General features: G+C 57.0%; 1 protein-coding gene across 2 annotated transcripts; it reads left to right on the top strand.

Annotated features, from left to right (window-relative positions):
- The first annotated feature begins 13,060 nt into the window (after positions 1-13,060).
- On the top strand, positions 13,061-16,157 carry GBX2 (gastrulation brain homeobox 2). Of its 2 annotated transcripts, none has more exons than XM_081051925.1 (2): positions 13,061-13,960; positions 14,980-16,157. In XM_081051925.1, the coding sequence occupies exons 1-2, from the start codon at positions 13,441-13,443 to the stop codon at positions 15,501-15,503; spliced, it is 1,044 nt and encodes a 347-aa protein (XP_080908051.1). In that variant the 5' UTR covers positions 13,061-13,440; the 3' UTR covers positions 15,504-16,157. The 2 variants fall into 2 exon arrangements, with proteins under 2 accessions (XP_080908051.1, XP_080908052.1); XM_081051926.1 differs by having other exon boundaries at positions 14,934-15,224.
- Positions 16,158-17,366: the final 1,209 nt, after the last annotated feature.

The following is a 17,366-nucleotide window of genomic DNA, read 5'->3' as shown; positions in this document are numbered from 1 at the left end:
TTCACATGGTTCAAAATCCAGAAGGTAACAGGAGTAAATGTTGTTTCTACTGAAAAACAGAGGAATATTTCCCTCCAACCCTCAGCGGGTATCTGGCTATACTACCTGTCATCTGGCCCAGAGAATTCTAAAATGCACAAGTGAGGTCTTCCACCAACACTGGTCTTGAGGAGATCCGCCTCTTTGCGTCCTGACTCTACCCTGGGCAGGACGGAATGGCCCCAGCACAGCAGGGCAGCCAGCAGGCAATCGGTACACAGAGGTGGCACGGTGGGACGTATCATGTTTAAAATTCTGAACACAGCACTGGGCCTCTCTTTTTAGCGTATCTGTGCCCAGTTAATGTTAAGTTACATGAGAATCATCAATTCGGCATGTTTGGAAGAAAATCAAAACCACTGCCTCTCTCGGAAGCATTTGCTAATTCCAGTCACCGTGTATAATCATCACACTTCCAGTCTCCAAAATCACCCTTCAGACACACATTGATGGGGCAGGCTGTTGAACTTTGGCAGAGAACACTTAACCCTCTACCAAAATGATATAAAATATAGGCCTGGAGAATGAGCTGGTTTGCTCCAGTGACCGGTCCTAATGCAGGGCATCGGAGAGGAAGCTTAATTACTGCAATTGGGATGTCATTAGCCTGCCAAGTGCTTCGCATCTCTTAAGGGCTGCCCAAGGACCAGGTGATAAACCAGGAATATGGCATCGTTTATTCCATTGTTTCAAGAATAAATTATTCCTTAGACAAATTTGCTATGTGCACTAGGGATATTCAGAATCCCCAATTTCAACTGTGATCCATACTTCGTCTTATTTTTGGATGTAAGTAAGCTTTCAAGCTCCAGGATTTGCCTTAACATTGTCCACATCTTTTTGTGTTAAAACAAAAATTAATTTCATTAAATGGCTAAAACAAGCCTGGGGTTAGTTTCTAGAGCCCGACGGGGGGGTTGCAGTGCTGACACTTATTTTCATAGAGCCCTGCAGGTGGCGCCATAAGCAAACGGTCTTGTCCTTGGTCCCCCAACCTGCTCTCCGGGCTTTAAGGGAAACAAGATTTTAGCTCACAGGATAAAGAGGAGGAGAGGATACAGAAACTATAGAATGGTGACGCGTCATATGGAATTGTGCCCCTACGATAAAAATCCAGTAATTAAAATATTGGTTACGGAATTGCCTACTTCCTTCGTCTTACATATGCACGTTTTATACGCCATGTGTTTATAAGTAAATGTAATTTTCAGTTGACTCTTTTATGACGCCGTCATGACAGCCGAACGCTCATTTGCGCGCTAAACGCGTTCTTTACCCAGATTATCCACCTTCCCCACTGCAGGGTAAGCAGCCGGGGGTTCCGCCTCCATCCCCTCTTGCAGAACGGTCCTTCTGCAGCCCGGACGCTCTGCCTAATCACTCCAATAAAAAGAGTGGATTTCTTTGTAAGGCAATTTGTAAGCAATAAACATGATTGAGGACGCAGTGTTTGCTGTCGAGCACTGCGAACGCAGGGTTTTAATTCGGTGTGCAATGATTCACTCGGCGGGCACTTTTCCGTTCACGTCCCCTCTCCCTGCTCGAAAGAAAGTTGGTGCGTTGGGAGACGCGTCCGGAGTTTGACGCGGACGTTACGGAAAGAGACCGTTTCGGGTTTTTTTTTTTTTTTCTTGTTTTTTTTTTATCTGCTAAAGACAGGAGGTCACATTAACTCGTAATACAGACACATAAAAATGTGATTACGGGTTCTAAACAGAACGCAGTAGGCTCCTAGTTAACACAATGAGATTTCTAGGAAGTGATGCATAAATTCTTCAAAAATGACACATCGCTCACGTTTCATTCCAATTAAATTACTGAGGCAGCTAACAGCGACGAGCAGAAAGTACGGGGGTAAAATGAGGGTTTTCTTCTTGTAACTATCTCTGTGAAAGTATATTTTTATGAGAAGCAGTTAATATTAAGCTATTATTTTCCACGGCGCTGGAAGGGATGTCTTGAGCCTTTCCTTTCAGCGCGCCCCAGAAGAGTCCGTCCTTTGTTTCTTGGGTTTGCAGACAGGAGAGAGCCTGGCTCCGCCGGGTGACGCCCGCTCGGGTCCCGGGAGGGGCTCCCAACTTCAGTCCCCAGAGCCCGGCCCCATCCCGGCCCAGGCCCGCGGCCAAGCGAATCAAAGGCGGGGGTGGGGGCAGCGGCGGGAGATGTGGGGCTGGAACCCACCCGCGATCCGGTAACACGCGGGCCTGCTCCCCGGGCCGGCTCGGCTCTGTCCATCCCGACTGCCCCTCAGGGGCTCTCGGCCCAGCTTCGAGGGGCCTCTCGGGGGCCAGGGGGGTTCCATTTCGGGCGGGCCTGGGGGGCGCGGGGGTCCAGGCCCACCCTCCCCCAGCCCCCGCTCCCAGAGCAAAGAGTTCAGGGCCACTCACTCCCCCACCAAAGAGGCCAAGGTGCCCCGGGCCGCGGGTGGGGTGCGGGGAGGCAGCTGGGGGGGGCGCTTTGGAAGACAAAAGGATGTGAAGCTTTAAATTCAAAAAGATGTTTTCAAAGCCTCGTCCTGGGGTTTGAAAGGCGCACCGAGGACGGCGGCAGAGCGATCCCAATCAGAAATGCGATTTGAAGTCCTAATGAACTTGATTGCGTGAACATTTATAATCCCCCATGGCCCTAAATGAAATCAGATGTAATCAGAAGATACAGGGAAGGCAGTGTTTACAGCCGATGCCGCGCGGCTGCGGGATGGGGAGATGCGGCCCGGTATTGATGTCGAAAATGATGGATAACGCGGGAATGGCAAATATACTATTTGTCTAATGGCTCGGCAATTAAATTCCCCTGTAAATGACCCATGCCTCATTTCATCCTAATCTATGGAATTTTGATTGAATTCGTCAGCTCTAATTGAAAAATACTGCACTTTAATGTCTGCATTGCAGTTTCAGGACGAGAGTGGTTTTAATGAGACAGTGCCCCCCTGACCCGGGATATTTGAGACTTTTATTCGGAATTTAAAGCCAGGCGATTGCTCAACTGAGCGCTACGGTTTCCTCTCTTCTATCCATGTCCATCCACCTCCAGACACGATTTAATAAACGCACTTGGGGATAAATGCGAGCCCGACCCTTGCGCGCCTGTGGCACCGGGGGCGCCCCCTCCCCAGGATAAGAGCGGGAGGGGTCTCAGGGAGGTGCAGGGGCCGAGGACGCAAAGGGGCTGCTCAGAGGAGGAGTTGTCCCCTCCCTGGGGCCAGGTCCCCCTCCCCCTGCTATTCGCCTCCCAGGGCCCCATCGCGGACCGCGGCCTCCGCCTCCTCGGACAAACCCAGGCGTACCCCCCGGAGGAGGAGGCGCAGTTGCCGGCGACCCCGAGCACCCGAAGATGGGGCCGGCCCCGACGCGCTTTATATGCAAATACCGAGGCGAAGCCATCCCTGAGAAATTAGCTACTTGCTGAAGCATATTTACTGGATTGAAATGAGTTAAAGAGAAACATTTTAAGTCGTGCAAACGACATAATTGGGCCACATTAAAACTGGAGATGTTTACTCTTCTCAAAAAAAGCTGCGGTGGTGAAAAGCGCGCCCCCACCCACACCAGAAATAAGGAAACGTGGCCCCAACTGCTCAGAGACCAGAAGTCCGGGAGTGCGCGGGACCTGTCCCCGCGAGGATCTTCGCACCGCGCCTTTCCTCTGGAGTCGGGGCAGCTCGGCTCCCCGGCTCCGAGAGGCCGATCCCGACAGCGGCCCGCAGGGGGCACCCTTGAGCCAGGGTCCGACGGGGAGAACGGAGCCGAGGGGAGCCGAGGGGGAGGGTCGCTCCGGGGTCCTTGGCCGCAGCTCTGCTCGGGTCCCCCAGCTTCGTCCGCCCTCCCACCCCGCGCCTCCGCCGTGTTCAAAACTCAGACGGGGGGGTCGGGGTGGGGGCCCTGGGGAGACAAGAGGCCACAGTGCACGGAGTGCCTATCTCCTCCCCAAAGGAGGACTGTATCTGAGGTTTGTTGGCTTAGCACCCAAATAGAGCTTTTATTTAAAATAAAATAATCTAAAACGACAAAGAAGCCATTTCCCTGGAAAGGCAGTGCCTCACGCCCTCCGACTGCGTAACTGGGTGACCAGGGCGACTGCAGAGAGCCGCCCCAGGACCAGGGCTGTCCGTCTGTGCCTCAGTCGCGGGTTGTGCAAAGAGGAGGACGCTGTGCCGACCCAGGGGCTGCGCTTTGGGCCCCTCTTCCCGGCAGGTGTCGTGCCTTGTGAAATACTGGACTGCATCCTGAAGCACTGGTGGCCTGCGGTCTGTTTTCCAGGGCTCCAAAGTCGTGTGGTTAGAAGCTGCCTCAAATTGATGCTCTCACTCTGAGCGCACGCGCTGGCGCCCCTGGCGGCCTCGCGAGCACCCAGCACCCTAACGCCCAGCGCGGGCGGGCGTGATCGCAGTTGAGCTACCCCACTGAGCATTCGCTCTGGGCCAGAAGCCCGGCCGGCGTGCTACGTGAGCGAGTTCAGTCCCTGCCACAACCCGTAATATAAGATTCATTATTCGCGAGTTCGGGACGCCATCAGGCCGCTGGGGGGAGACAGCCGGGATTCCCACCCATTTCGCAGATGGACCAGTAGAGGCCTTGGTGAGCCCAGGCCGCTCAGGCCCAGATGCCAGAAGGTTTCTTATCCATCCTCCTCCAGGCCCTGCTCAGCGTCAGTGTTTTAAAGAGAACCGAGGTGGGGTTTCTATTATCATGTCCAAATCTGATCGCTATTTCTTAACACCTTGTGCCATCGTGGAAGTCTGATTCCCTACTCCCCTCATTTGTAACAAAGGCTTGCTTCTCTTGTGTCCTAGACATATACAATGAAAAGAAATTGGGAATCTTTTTTGTGTGGTTGTAGACATGAAAAAGGCGTCTCGACCCTTCTAATTCCTCGAGAAGGGGAGCCGGGCAGACACCTACTGCTACTCTCTGGAACCACAGAGCCCGGAACAGGCCCTACAACAGGTGCCATTCGTCACACGGCCCATAGGGGGCGCTCTGCACACCTCTGTGGCTTTTCAGGGTAATACTTGTGAAATTGTGAAGCCTTCAATAAAACCGTTTCCTGCTACGTCCTCATTAATTTATTAAAATATACAATACTTATCTGAGTTCTGCTTACACACATGAAACAACCTCATTAGGTTAAAACAAAAATGTGCGATGTAAAATTTCGCTTGTACAATAGATTATTCCGTTCATTACATTTTAAAGTATAAATATCAAAATAACTTACACTACGCTGAATGAACTAAATTTGAAGCTAGTTTGGGTTAGAATGAAGTTGAATTTTAAGAAATCTTTCACCTCTTAAATTTTCCAGGGTTTTCTTGTTTTGTTTCGTTTGCAGTTTAAGTGGGTCTGAAACTTGAGAATAGGGGGAGGACTTCTTAACATAATAACCAAGAGATAAGCTAGGACTATCCAGCAACAAATAGATTTTAAAATACTCATCTTCTCAAAGTCAGTCAGTCAATGAGGAGGGGAGAAGGAAGGTCCCTAAGGCATCCTGTTGGTCACACGATGTCCAGTCACCTTCCTTTTCTGAGCCATCATGACCAACTTCTGCTCCTTCTGAAGCTTCAGGTTCATTATTGTCACAGACTTCAGGGAACAGAAGGTCTGTCTGGGTAGAGATGCACAGAACTGCTTCTGGCTTTGGTTCATTTCCCAGCAGAGATTAGTTTTTCCCACATGCCCAGGAGAAAGGGAGCTGAGGTCACAGCCGGTCTGGAAGAGGCCCATTCACCAAGCCCTCACCGCTGGCCTGCTCTAGGGTTTGTCACCGTCCTCAATGGCTGCTCTGCTGTGTCCTGGTTGGAACAGGCATCCGACACCCATGGGAGCCCCACTTCTAGTGTCAATGGCAATGTCTCCTGAGGGTACCACTCGCCCCAGCACCAACGGCCTCAGTATACGGTGTGAAGAAACTATAGGAGAAACTTCCTGTTTTAAACTCACTGTGCAGAATCCTCCATAGGGGGCTATGAACACCCTTTCTTTGAATCTCTGCCCATTCAAAAAACAAAGGAAAACACTCAACACATGCAGGCGTGGCAACTCATCCCATGCAGTGTTCTCTTCCTACAAAACCCAGGAGTACCCCGTGGGGAGGCATGGAGCCTCCATTCTGAAGTTTTCTGGACTTTTCCTACTGCACCTCAAAGATCTCCTTTCTTCATTCTTTCTTCTTTCTACTATGTGATCTGTATCTGCTTTAGCAGGTTGGCCCCTCGATGAAAATCCTTTGAGATAAGAGGGTTTGCTCTCTATCCTTGCCTTTGGTTCCTTATTTCTCTAAAGTTTGGGGACATCAGGCTGCACAATTAACAGTATAATCGCTGGCAGCAAAGTCATGCAAACAGTCCTTCGTAGTTTTCCAGATGATAAATGGAGCAAATTCAAAGGCTCTTCTGTTTCAAAGGCCTAGAAAGCCACCGTTTCCAACTTTTTCTGAGATCGGCTCCAAGAAGGGGCTGTATATTTAGGGGACCTGAGGCGCAAGGACAATTAAGAGACCTAAAACAAGGATGCCCTCCTTCCTGTGCCATTTCAACCATCTCAAGCAGGGGCGGGGAGCATAAGGACGGTGGATGTGTATGATTTAACTAGGGGACAGTTTTAGATTGTCCCAGCCTGGCAAACGCAGGTGCTCACTACATGTCATTTCTCAAGCCTCACTGAAGGACACTGGCTCACTCCTTGGTGGCCCATGACCTACACCCATCCTCAGGTCAGTGTGCAAAGGAGCACGGAGTAGCTGAGGGTTCAGAGTCTGAATGGCGTGGGGGAGGTTGAGTTGGGTCCGGTGACCAGCCTCTACTGACTGCCTTCCCGTTGGCTCTGGTTCTCAGTGGCTTTCAAACAAGAGCCAGAGCTACATGGCGGGTTTCCTCCAAGGTGGAATGTGTCCACCCGGTGGTGTGGGAGTCAGCTGTATTGTAGGTCAGGTGTTCTTGTTTACCTTTTCAGAGGGGGTCAGCATCTACTGTTATCTTCACTAAATTGTTGATGAATGGGGTGGCTTTCTGCTTCCCCACCCCCACCCCCTCAGTACACATTGCCTCCTGTCCTCTCCTTGGAACAGGCAGTCATTTAAGGCAATACTCCCTGAGGTTTCCCTACTAGTCAAAGCTGCCCCTTGGGGAAACCTCAAGGGACTGGTTGGTCAGTTACAGACATACCTACCTACTCTTGCGTTTCCCAGAAGAGCTTATTGGTAGGTGAACTTTTTACAATGACCTTCCATCCCCACCCCCACCCCCACCCCCGTCCAGGGAGGGCCTCTGTCATTCCAGTTCTCCCTCCCTGTTTAGCCAACATCTCTCCACTCTGTTTACACCCAATGCCCTGCCCCCGTCTATGTGACATCCTTTCTGGGGCATGGTTTCCTATCAGAGGGGCCAGTGGTCACAGGAAACGCCGGCTCTGCCTGGCAAGTATTTCTCTAGGAAGGAGAAACGGAGCTCTGCCCAAGAGCACTGGCTGCTGCTGATTCGTCCGCAGAAGGTGGAGTGCGAGCGGCGTCCTGATGGGAGTGGCTGTGGGTCCTAACATCCTCTTGCTCCCTCGTGTGGTTTCTAAAGGGTTAAAACGATGAAGCGCGTCCTGGTTAAAAGACAGCACCCTGCAGCGAGTCGGGGCCGTCGAGGGGGCAGCTGGGGCCCTGTTTGGGGAGGGCCCTGGAGTCCGAAAGGCTCCGGGTCCAGTCCCTGGCCGGGCTCTTCCCGACACACAGTGTCCCCTCGAGAGCTGGAGTGTGGAGGGCGCACAGTTGGGCCCTGGCCATCGGTCATCGGCTCGACGCTTCCTCCTTCAGCATCTACTGGACACGGGCTGTACCAGCCGGGTCCCTCACCACCTGCCCGCCGCCTTCCGAGATAAGGCGGGGGGGCGGGACGCGGGGAGGGCTGCCGAGAGGCCTCGCCCAGGTCGGCGCTCCCCCTCACCTCTCCGTGCCCTCTGCCCTCCTCCAGGGCCTCCGCTCCAGCGGCCCGGGATTAGCATCTCTGTGAAGTCCTGCAAACAATCCCGCTGTGCGGGGAGATGAAAGTCGGGTGCGGGGTGGCAGGGCGCGTCTGAAGTCCCCGAAAGGTGGGGCCGGGGAATCCGGGGGGGGGGGCAGATGGGAGGAGATAAAGCCAGGTGAGCAGCGCCGCGGCCCGCGCCTCCCTCTTGGAGCCCCAAGGCCTGCGGTTCGCGGACGGGCGCGGCCACCCACACCGCGGCCTTCCAGGCCGACGCCCCAGCTGCAGCCCTCGGGCCGCTCCTCCGCTCGATGCTCCCGCTGCCCAGGCTGGGCGCCGGGGGCGGGCGGGCCGCTCGGTCCTGGCTGAGGATCCCGCCTGGCCGGGCTGGTTCTCCCGGGGAGACGCGCGGCGAGCGCGGTCGCGGGGCTTCCAGGGCGACCGCGCCGGGCGGTCCAGTAACTCCAATGGTCAGGAACTCCGCTCTCCAACCGTTAGGGCGGTTCCCGAAAGGGATGGGGACGTCCCCCCACACACACCCAACCCGAGCCCTCGGACGCCCGCGGAGCCCCGCGCGGGGTGCAGGGGAACCCCGGGTCCCAGAGCTCGCGGCGGGCGCCTGGGTGCGCGGTCGCCGCGTCCACGCCAGCAGTCCCTCCGGCTCCTGCGCGGTGCAGAAACCCCACCCCCACCTGGGCCCCCAGATACGGTACCAAGAGGGTTCGGCTGCAGGGCCACGCGGCTGTGGCCCTGCCTGCTGCTGGCGACGGGGTGGGGAGGGCGGCGCAGGTGTGAAGGGTCACGTTTCCCCGCCTAAGGCCTGCAGGGAACATTTTCCAATTCCCCCGAGGAAAAGCCAAAAAAAAAAAAAAGTCTCCTCCCCATCACCTCTCTGGTTGCCGGTTTTGTTTCTGCTACTTTGAGGGCGGGGGACACAAAGCAAAACTTTCTACATAAGAACGTCTCAGGACACACAGTCCCGCGAAGTGTTTCTGTTTCAGGGCACTTTAGAAACCCCCCCTGTCCTGCTTTCTGCCTGGTCAAGGAGCAGAATAATGAGACCAAAGACTTTTATTTTATAAACCACTGATCTTTGCTTGGGAAACTCTATTAATTGAATGGGTTTGCCTTTTTTGCCAGTTCCCTTTATCATTATTTATGGGCTTTAAATTGTTTAAAGTTCCCTTGACGTTCAATTTACAAGTTTGGGGACTTTTTTTGTTCGGCCTTTTGTCCTGGAGAAAGACATCGTGTTGGAAGTGCTTTGAAAAGCCAAACATGAGAGGTTGGCAATGAAAGGGAAGCGGGCGAGATCCCTTTTAATTCTGTCCTGTTGGTGAATGGCTCTTTTACATAATTGCAGGAGCTATTTCAAAGCCAGCCAAGGGCTGACTTCACTTAGAACCACATGGAGTCTATTTTGGGCTTTCAGATTTAAAAAAAAAAAAAAGCTGAATAAAATAGTTTAAAAAGATGAGGCTTCAATGCTTTCTGCTACTTGCAAATTGGTGTGTCTGATGGGGAATTTTACACAAGCACCCCTTTGTAAGTGCATCTTGGGCTGGGGAAAGACTGTTCTGGGTTAGCTGGGTGTGAATCCCAATTGCCCTTCCATAAATAAAACCCATCCCAAGCTATTTCCCAACTACTGCCAGGAGCAAGAGCCGCGGCAATGACCGAATGATCAGGCCACTCAAAGTCCCTATCAATAAAAACAACACGGTTGCCGGAGAAACCAGCCTGCGGCCTGGGACTGGGCGGCAGGCGGGAGCGCGCGGCCCGCGAGGCCCCGGGTTGCTCCGCACCCTCCTCGGAGACCCGGGGTTCCCACGCTGGCCCCCTTTCCACCAGCACCGGCGACCTCGCCCCTGGCGGCAGCACCGAAGCGTGCGGTTCGCACTGCTCCCTCGTCTGGGCTGGAGCCCGCAGGCCCACGCAAGTTTGTTGCATGAATATTCACTTACTTGTGCGGTTAGCACTTACACGCAGCCCGCACACACGTGCAGGCAAACGCTGACTGGGACAGCCCCGAAGCGTGGAGACAACTTAATTACCATCCCTTTTACTGAAGCCTGAGGTTTTAAGGGGCTTAATACGATCCTGACACCGGCTTGTCACCGGCCGAGGCCAGTGCCCAGGGGCTGGGCCAACTTCCACCCGGAGGGCAGTTCCCCGGGGGAAAAGTTAGCGGAAGTTACATGGAGTTGGAGGACCCACTTCTCCCCTCGGGTGCGTCCGTCAGTTTTCCTCATCGGAGGGAGGGAAGGAGGGATTCTTCAAGCAAAGTTGCGCAGATCTGTGTGGGGCGGTTTTCCCGCGCAGCCGGGGCCAGCTGAGCCACGCGGGGCTCTGCAGTGGGAGGCAGTTGCGACCTCGGCAGGTAAGAATCCCAAGGCTGGCTAAGCCATGGACCTGTCGCTCGCTGCCCATAAATCTCTCCGAAGAGCCCAGGAAAGACTCCACAGGCGTTTATTATCCGCAGTCCCCGCGCTCTGTACGCTTTGCAGGTGGCTGAGGTGCCCCAATGACTCTTGTTACTCACGGCGAAACACCAGGGTCCTTTTAGGACGCGAACAGTCGTTTTCTAAGCAGTTAAGCATTAGATGAGAAAACGTTACTGCTTTGCATTCGAGAAAAAGCACACGAGTAAATAAAATTCATATTGATGAGCGTTCTCTGAACTCACTAATAAAAGAAGATTAGTACTCTAACCCCCGCAGTCAACACTTTCCACAGCAATTTATGGGTGCAAATAATAAGCCATCGAATTATTTCAAGTGTAGCTCTAATTCAACAGACCTCTCTCTTCTTGCTGAACTTTAAATGTAGGATTATCACCAAAATAATCAAAGGCATGACTGGCTCTCGGAGGGCAATCAGGCGACGGAAGTCCCTGGAACGACATTTTTACGGAGAAATAGCAAAGGGAATGGCAAGTCTGCCTGGGAAAAATGAGTAACCGCCAACAGCCGCGTGCCAGCGTCACACGGCGGAGGGACCCGCCTGTCGCAACGTAAACCAAGCCAGGAGTGCAGCGTTTTGCCTTAGTATTCAAAAAACACAGGTTAACCAGCCCCGAGCCTGTGGGACTGTGACTGTCTCGTAATGAGAGGGAGTCTTTATTACGCTCATAAAGAAATCAGCCTTTTGCCCTGGGCTTCGATTATTTTCTCTTTTCCTTCCCCCCCCTTCTTCTTTTGTAGGAGTGGAGAAAGAGGGATAGAGCTCAGAGACCCCACAGACACCTCCTTCCCCGTGGATCCCAACGGGGAATTCATTTCCCCTACACCGCCTGAGCCACCTCGGGGTCTGGGCGGGAGCCGACTGGAGGCAGCGAGTCCTAATGAATTCCTTTCAGCCCGCCTGCTGCCGGAGCCATCTATTACTGCGGCCTGGAGTGGGGAGCCGCGCTCCAGACGTCTTTGTCCGGGTGATGGTGGGGCGGGGGAGGAAGTGAGGAGGAGGGCGGCTGGCGACAGGGCCCGCCAGTTCTCTCAGCGCCCTCCCCTTTCCCGGGCAGGGCCCTTTGGGTGGGCAGTGGGTCCCCGGCCAGACGTTTGGATGGGAAGGTGGTCCGGGATTAAGACGTTCCCCGGAGGGCCTTGGGGTGAGAGCTCGAGAAAGAGTAAGAGGGAAAAAGAAAGGCTCCAAAGAATCGGGTCGATAAATTCATAAAGATCGATTTATCTTTATCTCCCAATTAAATGTGCTTGTAAGTGATACATAACACACGTCCAACACGGGCCAACTCCCCAGCCACTAGCTTCTTGGCGTGCGCTGGTGTTTAATGACCGACGTAACAATGCCCTTCGCGCCTCTGCTCCCGAGCCTGGTGCTTGGCGGCGGTTGGGGGCGAACGTCTAGACCCGGGAAGTCGGAGCCGAGGCCCCGGCAGCGCGTGGAAGCCCCGCGCGCGCTGGCGCGCTTTGCGCCGTCCGCCCTTGCGAGGGAATGCTTCCATCTTTAAAGGGAACACAAGAGCTGAAAGTTTTGTCCTCGTCGCGTCTCCCCCGCCAATTCCCGCGCTCCCAAATCCTGGGGTTTTACCAGGGTCCGGACGGGGCCAGCGTCGCGAGGGAAGTGGCTCCATCCCGCAGGACGTAACGCGGAGCCGCCAGCCCTCGAGTCCGCGCGCTGGAAACCGGGCGGCGGCGCCGGGGTGAGCGCTCCCTCCGTTCTCAACGTGCTTCCTTAGCGCCTATTTACAAAACGCAGCTTTTATTTGAGCAAACATCATAAAGCTTTCATCAGGATAATCTCACGTTATGCAATCTGGAGGCACCGCAACTCCCCCCTTCCTCCCCGAGGATGGAGCAGATAAAGGACTCGCTTTATTAGCATAATTGTCGTGGCTGTTATTTTGGTGCGCGCAGGCAAAGTGTGTCCATAGGTGCGATGATTACGAATGTCAGGACAAATGAGAAGGGATCTCTTCTTACAGGAGAGCCCCGCTCGGCACGGGGGACCCGGCAGCCTCCCCGCCCCGCCGGGAGCGCAGGGGGCGCCACGCGCAGCCCCGCGGGTGCCCGAGGCCGGCCGGGGCCGTCGGCTCCTAGTCGGCGCCCTAGAGGCGGATCTGAAGCGGCGGGATCGCGCCCCGAACTCCGGGAACCTCGTCGGGACCCCTGGCGCGGCAGTAGCTCCCAGAACCTGGGTAGCCGCGGGCAGGTGTATTCCAACGCAAAAGAAATAGGAAAGAAGTATCACGCCCTCGGCCGGGAAGCGGGCCTCGGAGGCGGCCTCGACGGGGCTGCTGGGCCTCGGGATTCGAGCCTTGGGGGTGCCAGCGGCCCCTTTCAAGTTTGCGCGGCGCGGCCAGGGCGCGCAGACTCGGGCTCTCGGGCCCGCGCGCTCGGCTGGTGGCGCCTGCGGCCGGGGAGCCCAGCTCGCGGCCTGCCCGGGTGGAAGGGGAGGAGCCTCGCCTTCCCCCCGCCCCTCCGGGCGCAGCCAATAGGGGGCGGCGCTCGGCGCCACGTGACGCGAGCCGGGACGGGCAGCAGGCAAAATGTGAATGAGAAAGAGGAGCGCGATTTAAAGGCGCTGGCGGCGCCCGCGGAAGACAAGTGCGCCGGCTTCGCGCGCTCCCCAGCGACCCGCGGGAGGCAACGGACTGCGGGACGGACAGACGGACGCACCGACGGCTGTGAGCCGGGGCCAGGGGCCGCGGACGCGACGCGCGCGGGCTCCGCCGGGCAAGCGGCGGGCAGCGGCTCCAGCGCGCCTGCGGGGCCCGGGCGGCCTCTCCAGTCCGGGGTGCACGGCCTCACCGCGCGTGCCACCCGCCGGGCATGCAGCGGGCCCAGCACTGAGGGGCGGCGGCGTGCGCTCTCCGGGTCCCGCTCCGCCCCTGCCCCACACGCCCGGCGGTGCAGCCCGCGCCCCGCAGGCGTCCTGGTGGCGGCGCGGCGCGGGGACTCTTCGCCTGTCGGTGGCCTCTCCCGAGCGCGTCTATGAGCGCAGCGTTCCCGCCGTCGCTGATGATGATGCAGCGCCCGCTGGGGAGTAGCACCGCCTTCAGCATAGACTCGCTGATCGGCAGCCCGCCGCAGCCCAGCCCCGGCCATTTCGTGTACACGGGCTACCCCATGTTCATGCCCTACCGGCCGGTGGTGCTCCCGCCGCCGCCGCCGCCGCCCGCGCTGCCCCAGGCCGCGCTGCAGCCGGCGCTGCCGCCCGCGCACCCTCACCACCAGATCCCCAGCCTGCCCACCGGCTTCTGCTCCAGCTTGGCGCAGGGCATGGCGCTCACCTCCACGCTCATGGCCACGCTGCCCGGCGGCTTCTCCGCGTCTCCCCAGCACCAGGAGGCGGCGGCCGCCCGCAAGTTCGCGCCGCAGCCGCTGCCCGGCGGCGGCAACTTCGACAAGGCGGAGGGGCTGCAAGCCGACGCCGAGGATGGCAAAGCCTTCCTGGCCAAGGAGGGCTCGCTGCTCGCCTTCTCGGCGGCGGACGCGGTGCAGGCGTCGCTCGGTGAGTTGCTGGCGCGCGCGACCCGGGCGCAGGGGCGCGAGGAGGCGGGGGCGAGCCAGCTCCGGGCCACCAGCCTTGCACAGGGGGCGAGGCCGAGCCCTCGCCCGACCCCCGCCCAGGTTACCCCCGCCTGCGGAGCGTAGTCTGCGCCCAGCTGCGCCGCGGGGCCGGGGGGAGGGGCGGGGGCGGGCGTTCAGAGCCAAGCAGCAAGCTGGGCCGGGGGGTGGGGTGGCCTTTAGCGCCTCTGGCCAGCCGCTGGACCCGGCGGCATAGCTGTCTGGTGGGGAGTTTGGCCGACTCTACCCCTGCCCTTTCCCGTGCGGTGGCCTGGGGTCCCCGCTAGGTTTCAGCCTTAAGGGGAGGCGGGTTGGGCGGCACCCAGTGCGTGTGCTCAGGGGTGCCCAGCCTCAAGGAACCCCCTCACTGCTCGCCTGGGATAATCGGGTTCCTGGGGGCTGTGGTCTGCATGTGTATGTTGGGGTGCCTGGTGGGAACTTCTCCTAAGGCTATCAAACTTCCCTTCGACCAACATTTTCTGTCTCCAAATAATAATAATAATAATAATAAGACACGGTCTGGGATCCGCACCTTCCTACGTCTCCACTCTGGCTGCGACGAAAATTGAGGTTCACCAAATTTTCACTGGGGGGGGGGATCGTGAACTCCCACTTAGTCCTCCCCGAGCCCCCATCCCTGGAACAAAGAGGACGTTCTCTTGGGCCTGACGCCTGCTCTTACTTCGGCCTTCAGCTCCTGGAGGCTGGGAGGGTGCAGAGGAGCCTCGGCGGGCCCTTGAGTGATGGATCTAGGCAAAGGGCCTTCGCCTGTCCTGTCCCCTCCTCTCCTTTGAGCTTTCTCACGCCCCCACCCCCCACCCCTCAAAGGCCAGGAAACCACAATGTGTTAATGTCATAGAGAGACAATTCGCTAAGGGGGAAAAATGCCCAAGTGACGGTGGGAAGGGGAAAGGCAGGCCAGTGTGCGAAATGTAATAAAACGCCGTTTGGTTTTGCTTTCAGTCGGGGCTGTCAGAGGGCAAGGGAAAGACGAGTCAAAAGTGGAAGACGACCCGAAGGGCAAGGAGGAGAGTTTCTCGCTGGAGAGCGATCTGGACTACAGCTCGGATGACAATCTTCCCGGCCCGGCGGCTCACAAGGAGGAAGACCCCGGCCACGCGCTGGAGGAGCCCCCGCCGAGCGGCGGTGCCGCAGGCAGCACCACGTCCACCGGCAAGAACCGGCGGCGGCGGACTGCCTTCACCAGCGAGCAGCTCCTGGAGCTGGAGAAGGAGTTTCACTGCAAAAAGTACCTCTCTCTGACCGAGCGCTCGCAGATCGCCCACGCCCTCAAACTCAGCGAGGTGCAGGTGAAAATCTGGTTCCAGAACCGCCGGGCCAAGTGGAAACGCGTGAAGGCCGGCAATGCCAATTCCAAGACAGGGGAGCCCTCCCGGAACCCCAAGATCGTCGTCCCCATTCCCGTCCACGTCAGCAGATTCGCCATCAGAAGTCAGCACCAGCAGCTGGAGCAGGCCCGGCCCTGAGGGCTCTGGGAGGGCCAGGGCCTGACCACCGTGGGGAAACCACAGCCACCACGTGGGACCCGGGGCGGACTCCGCACGTCGGAAGCAAGACTCAGCAGCGACCCAACTTGGGACATCCCGAGTAAATTGAGAGTATATCCATTTAACAGGCTTAAAAGACTGCTTTTGAAGGGGCTACAGCTGAAGACACACTGAATATTTATTATATTACCCTACTTTGTACATAGATATCTATAGAGACTGGATCTCGGCTGCAGTATTTTGAAAGGTCTAGGACCAAACCACCCAGTAATATTCTCCACTCACATTCCAGAAGAAAACAAAACTTCTGCCGTAATCGGTCACCTATAGCAGCCACCTTTCCATACTTTTCCAAAGGTAAAACATGACATACAGGAACACACACTGGGGTTGCCACTTCTTTTTGTTTCTGTTCTGGCTTTTTTAGTTGACTGAAAAGCAGACGTTTTGGGACAGCCTGGAAATTTGCTTTGCTTACTGGTTTTGCCTGGCTTTCTTTCCTGGGGTTGCATATCCTATCTGAGCCAAGTCTGAAGCACGTCTCTGTTGTGTTTAATTTATTTCAATGTAGCTTATTTTCTTATAAGTTATGACATTTAAACAATCTCAGTCTTGTGAATAATAAAAAGGAGAGGGGGGTAAATCGACCAATGCCTGGTTCTCATGAGTGTGTCCAGAGTCGACTGGTTTGGGGGCACCGCCAGCGCGTGGTTGGGCAGCCGGTCTGGGACCAGAACGGGATAAACATCCCCTGGCCAGGTCTCAGGCTGGCTGGACACGAGCCACACGGCACCTTACCAGGTTTTAAATGGGAGAGCAAGAGCTCCGATTGGGCTAAACGGAAGGAAACCTAATTTTCACTTTAGAAACCTACCATGGCCTAACCCCGAGCCCCTCGCACCGCCTAATCAGCACCTAAGAGGCCGGCAGACTTAGGCCAGCGGAGGAGGGAAGGCGAGTGCAGTTCTGGTGGCTTTGCACAAACTCCTGATGTTCTAAACAGGCCACAGCCACGGAGGAAACGCGTTTCCTCACAACCATCGGCGACCCGAGAAGAAGCGGTGCTCGCTCGCCCGGCGGGGCCGAGCGCCCATAAATCAGGCCGCGGCTTTATCTTCCGACAGGAGTCGAGACTCCGCGGGCAGAACTGGGCTTCCCGGCAGCGCTCTGCTCGGGGCGGGGGCGGGGGCGGGCGGTGGGCTCCCGCGGGCCGGGCACCTCCCTCTCCGGGCGGGGTCCGAGGGGGCGGGACCCGACCACCGTCCCACCGCGAGGGCGCCCAGATGCCGAGCAGCACAAAGGGCGGGGGGGGGGGAACGCGGGCCGATTGGAGCTGATCTGTGCGGGGGCTTGAGAACCCCGCTTGGAGGGGCGTGTCCGCCTCCCCAATCCCACCCCCACCCCCAGCCCGGGTACCGTGTCCCGCGAGCCAGGCCATTGTGCCCGCTCCCTTCACGACCCGGGAGCACCCCACCCGACTCGAGCATGCAGGCCCACCGGAGATCGCCGCGGACAGGCCAGAGGTGACCCAGGGGCGTGCCGGCACGCGGGCGAGCGAGGGGGAGCGCAGTGGCAGAGCCCTTGCGGCCACCAAACCGAAAAGCGAAGAGAAGCTGGTGGCTTCGCCGACCTCAGCCTCCCGAGTGGAGGCCGTGGAACCGGTAGCTAAGCTGTCAGTCGCGCACCGCACCCACCGCGGTTCTCAGCCCAAGAAGGGGAAACGCGTCGCCGCGGGTCAGTATTAATATTGACTTAATTGATACGGTTTACAACCCGTCACCTCTCCGCAGCGTAGGTGCCTGGGGGCCCAGGTGCAAGGTGTGGGCCTGGCGCAACCGAGTC

Source organism: Rhinolophus hipposideros (assembly GCF_964194185.1).
Source record: "Rhinolophus hipposideros genome assembly, chromosome: 6".
NCBI classification, from domain to species: Eukaryota; Metazoa; Chordata; class Mammalia; order Chiroptera; family Rhinolophidae; genus Rhinolophus; species Rhinolophus hipposideros.
This window is presented reverse-complemented; position numbering and strand designations above follow the sequence as displayed.

Excerpts from the sequence above, each read along its gene's own strand:
- GBX2 (XM_081051925.1), top strand. The coding sequence starts at position 13,441 with ATGAGCGCAGCGTTCCCGCCGTCGCTGATGATGATGCAGCGCCCGCTG. Across the intron at positions 13,961-14,979 it reads CGCGGTGCAGGCGTCGCTCG|TCGGGGCTGTCAGAGGGCAA; the intron begins GTGAGTTGCTGG and ends TTTTGCTTTCAG.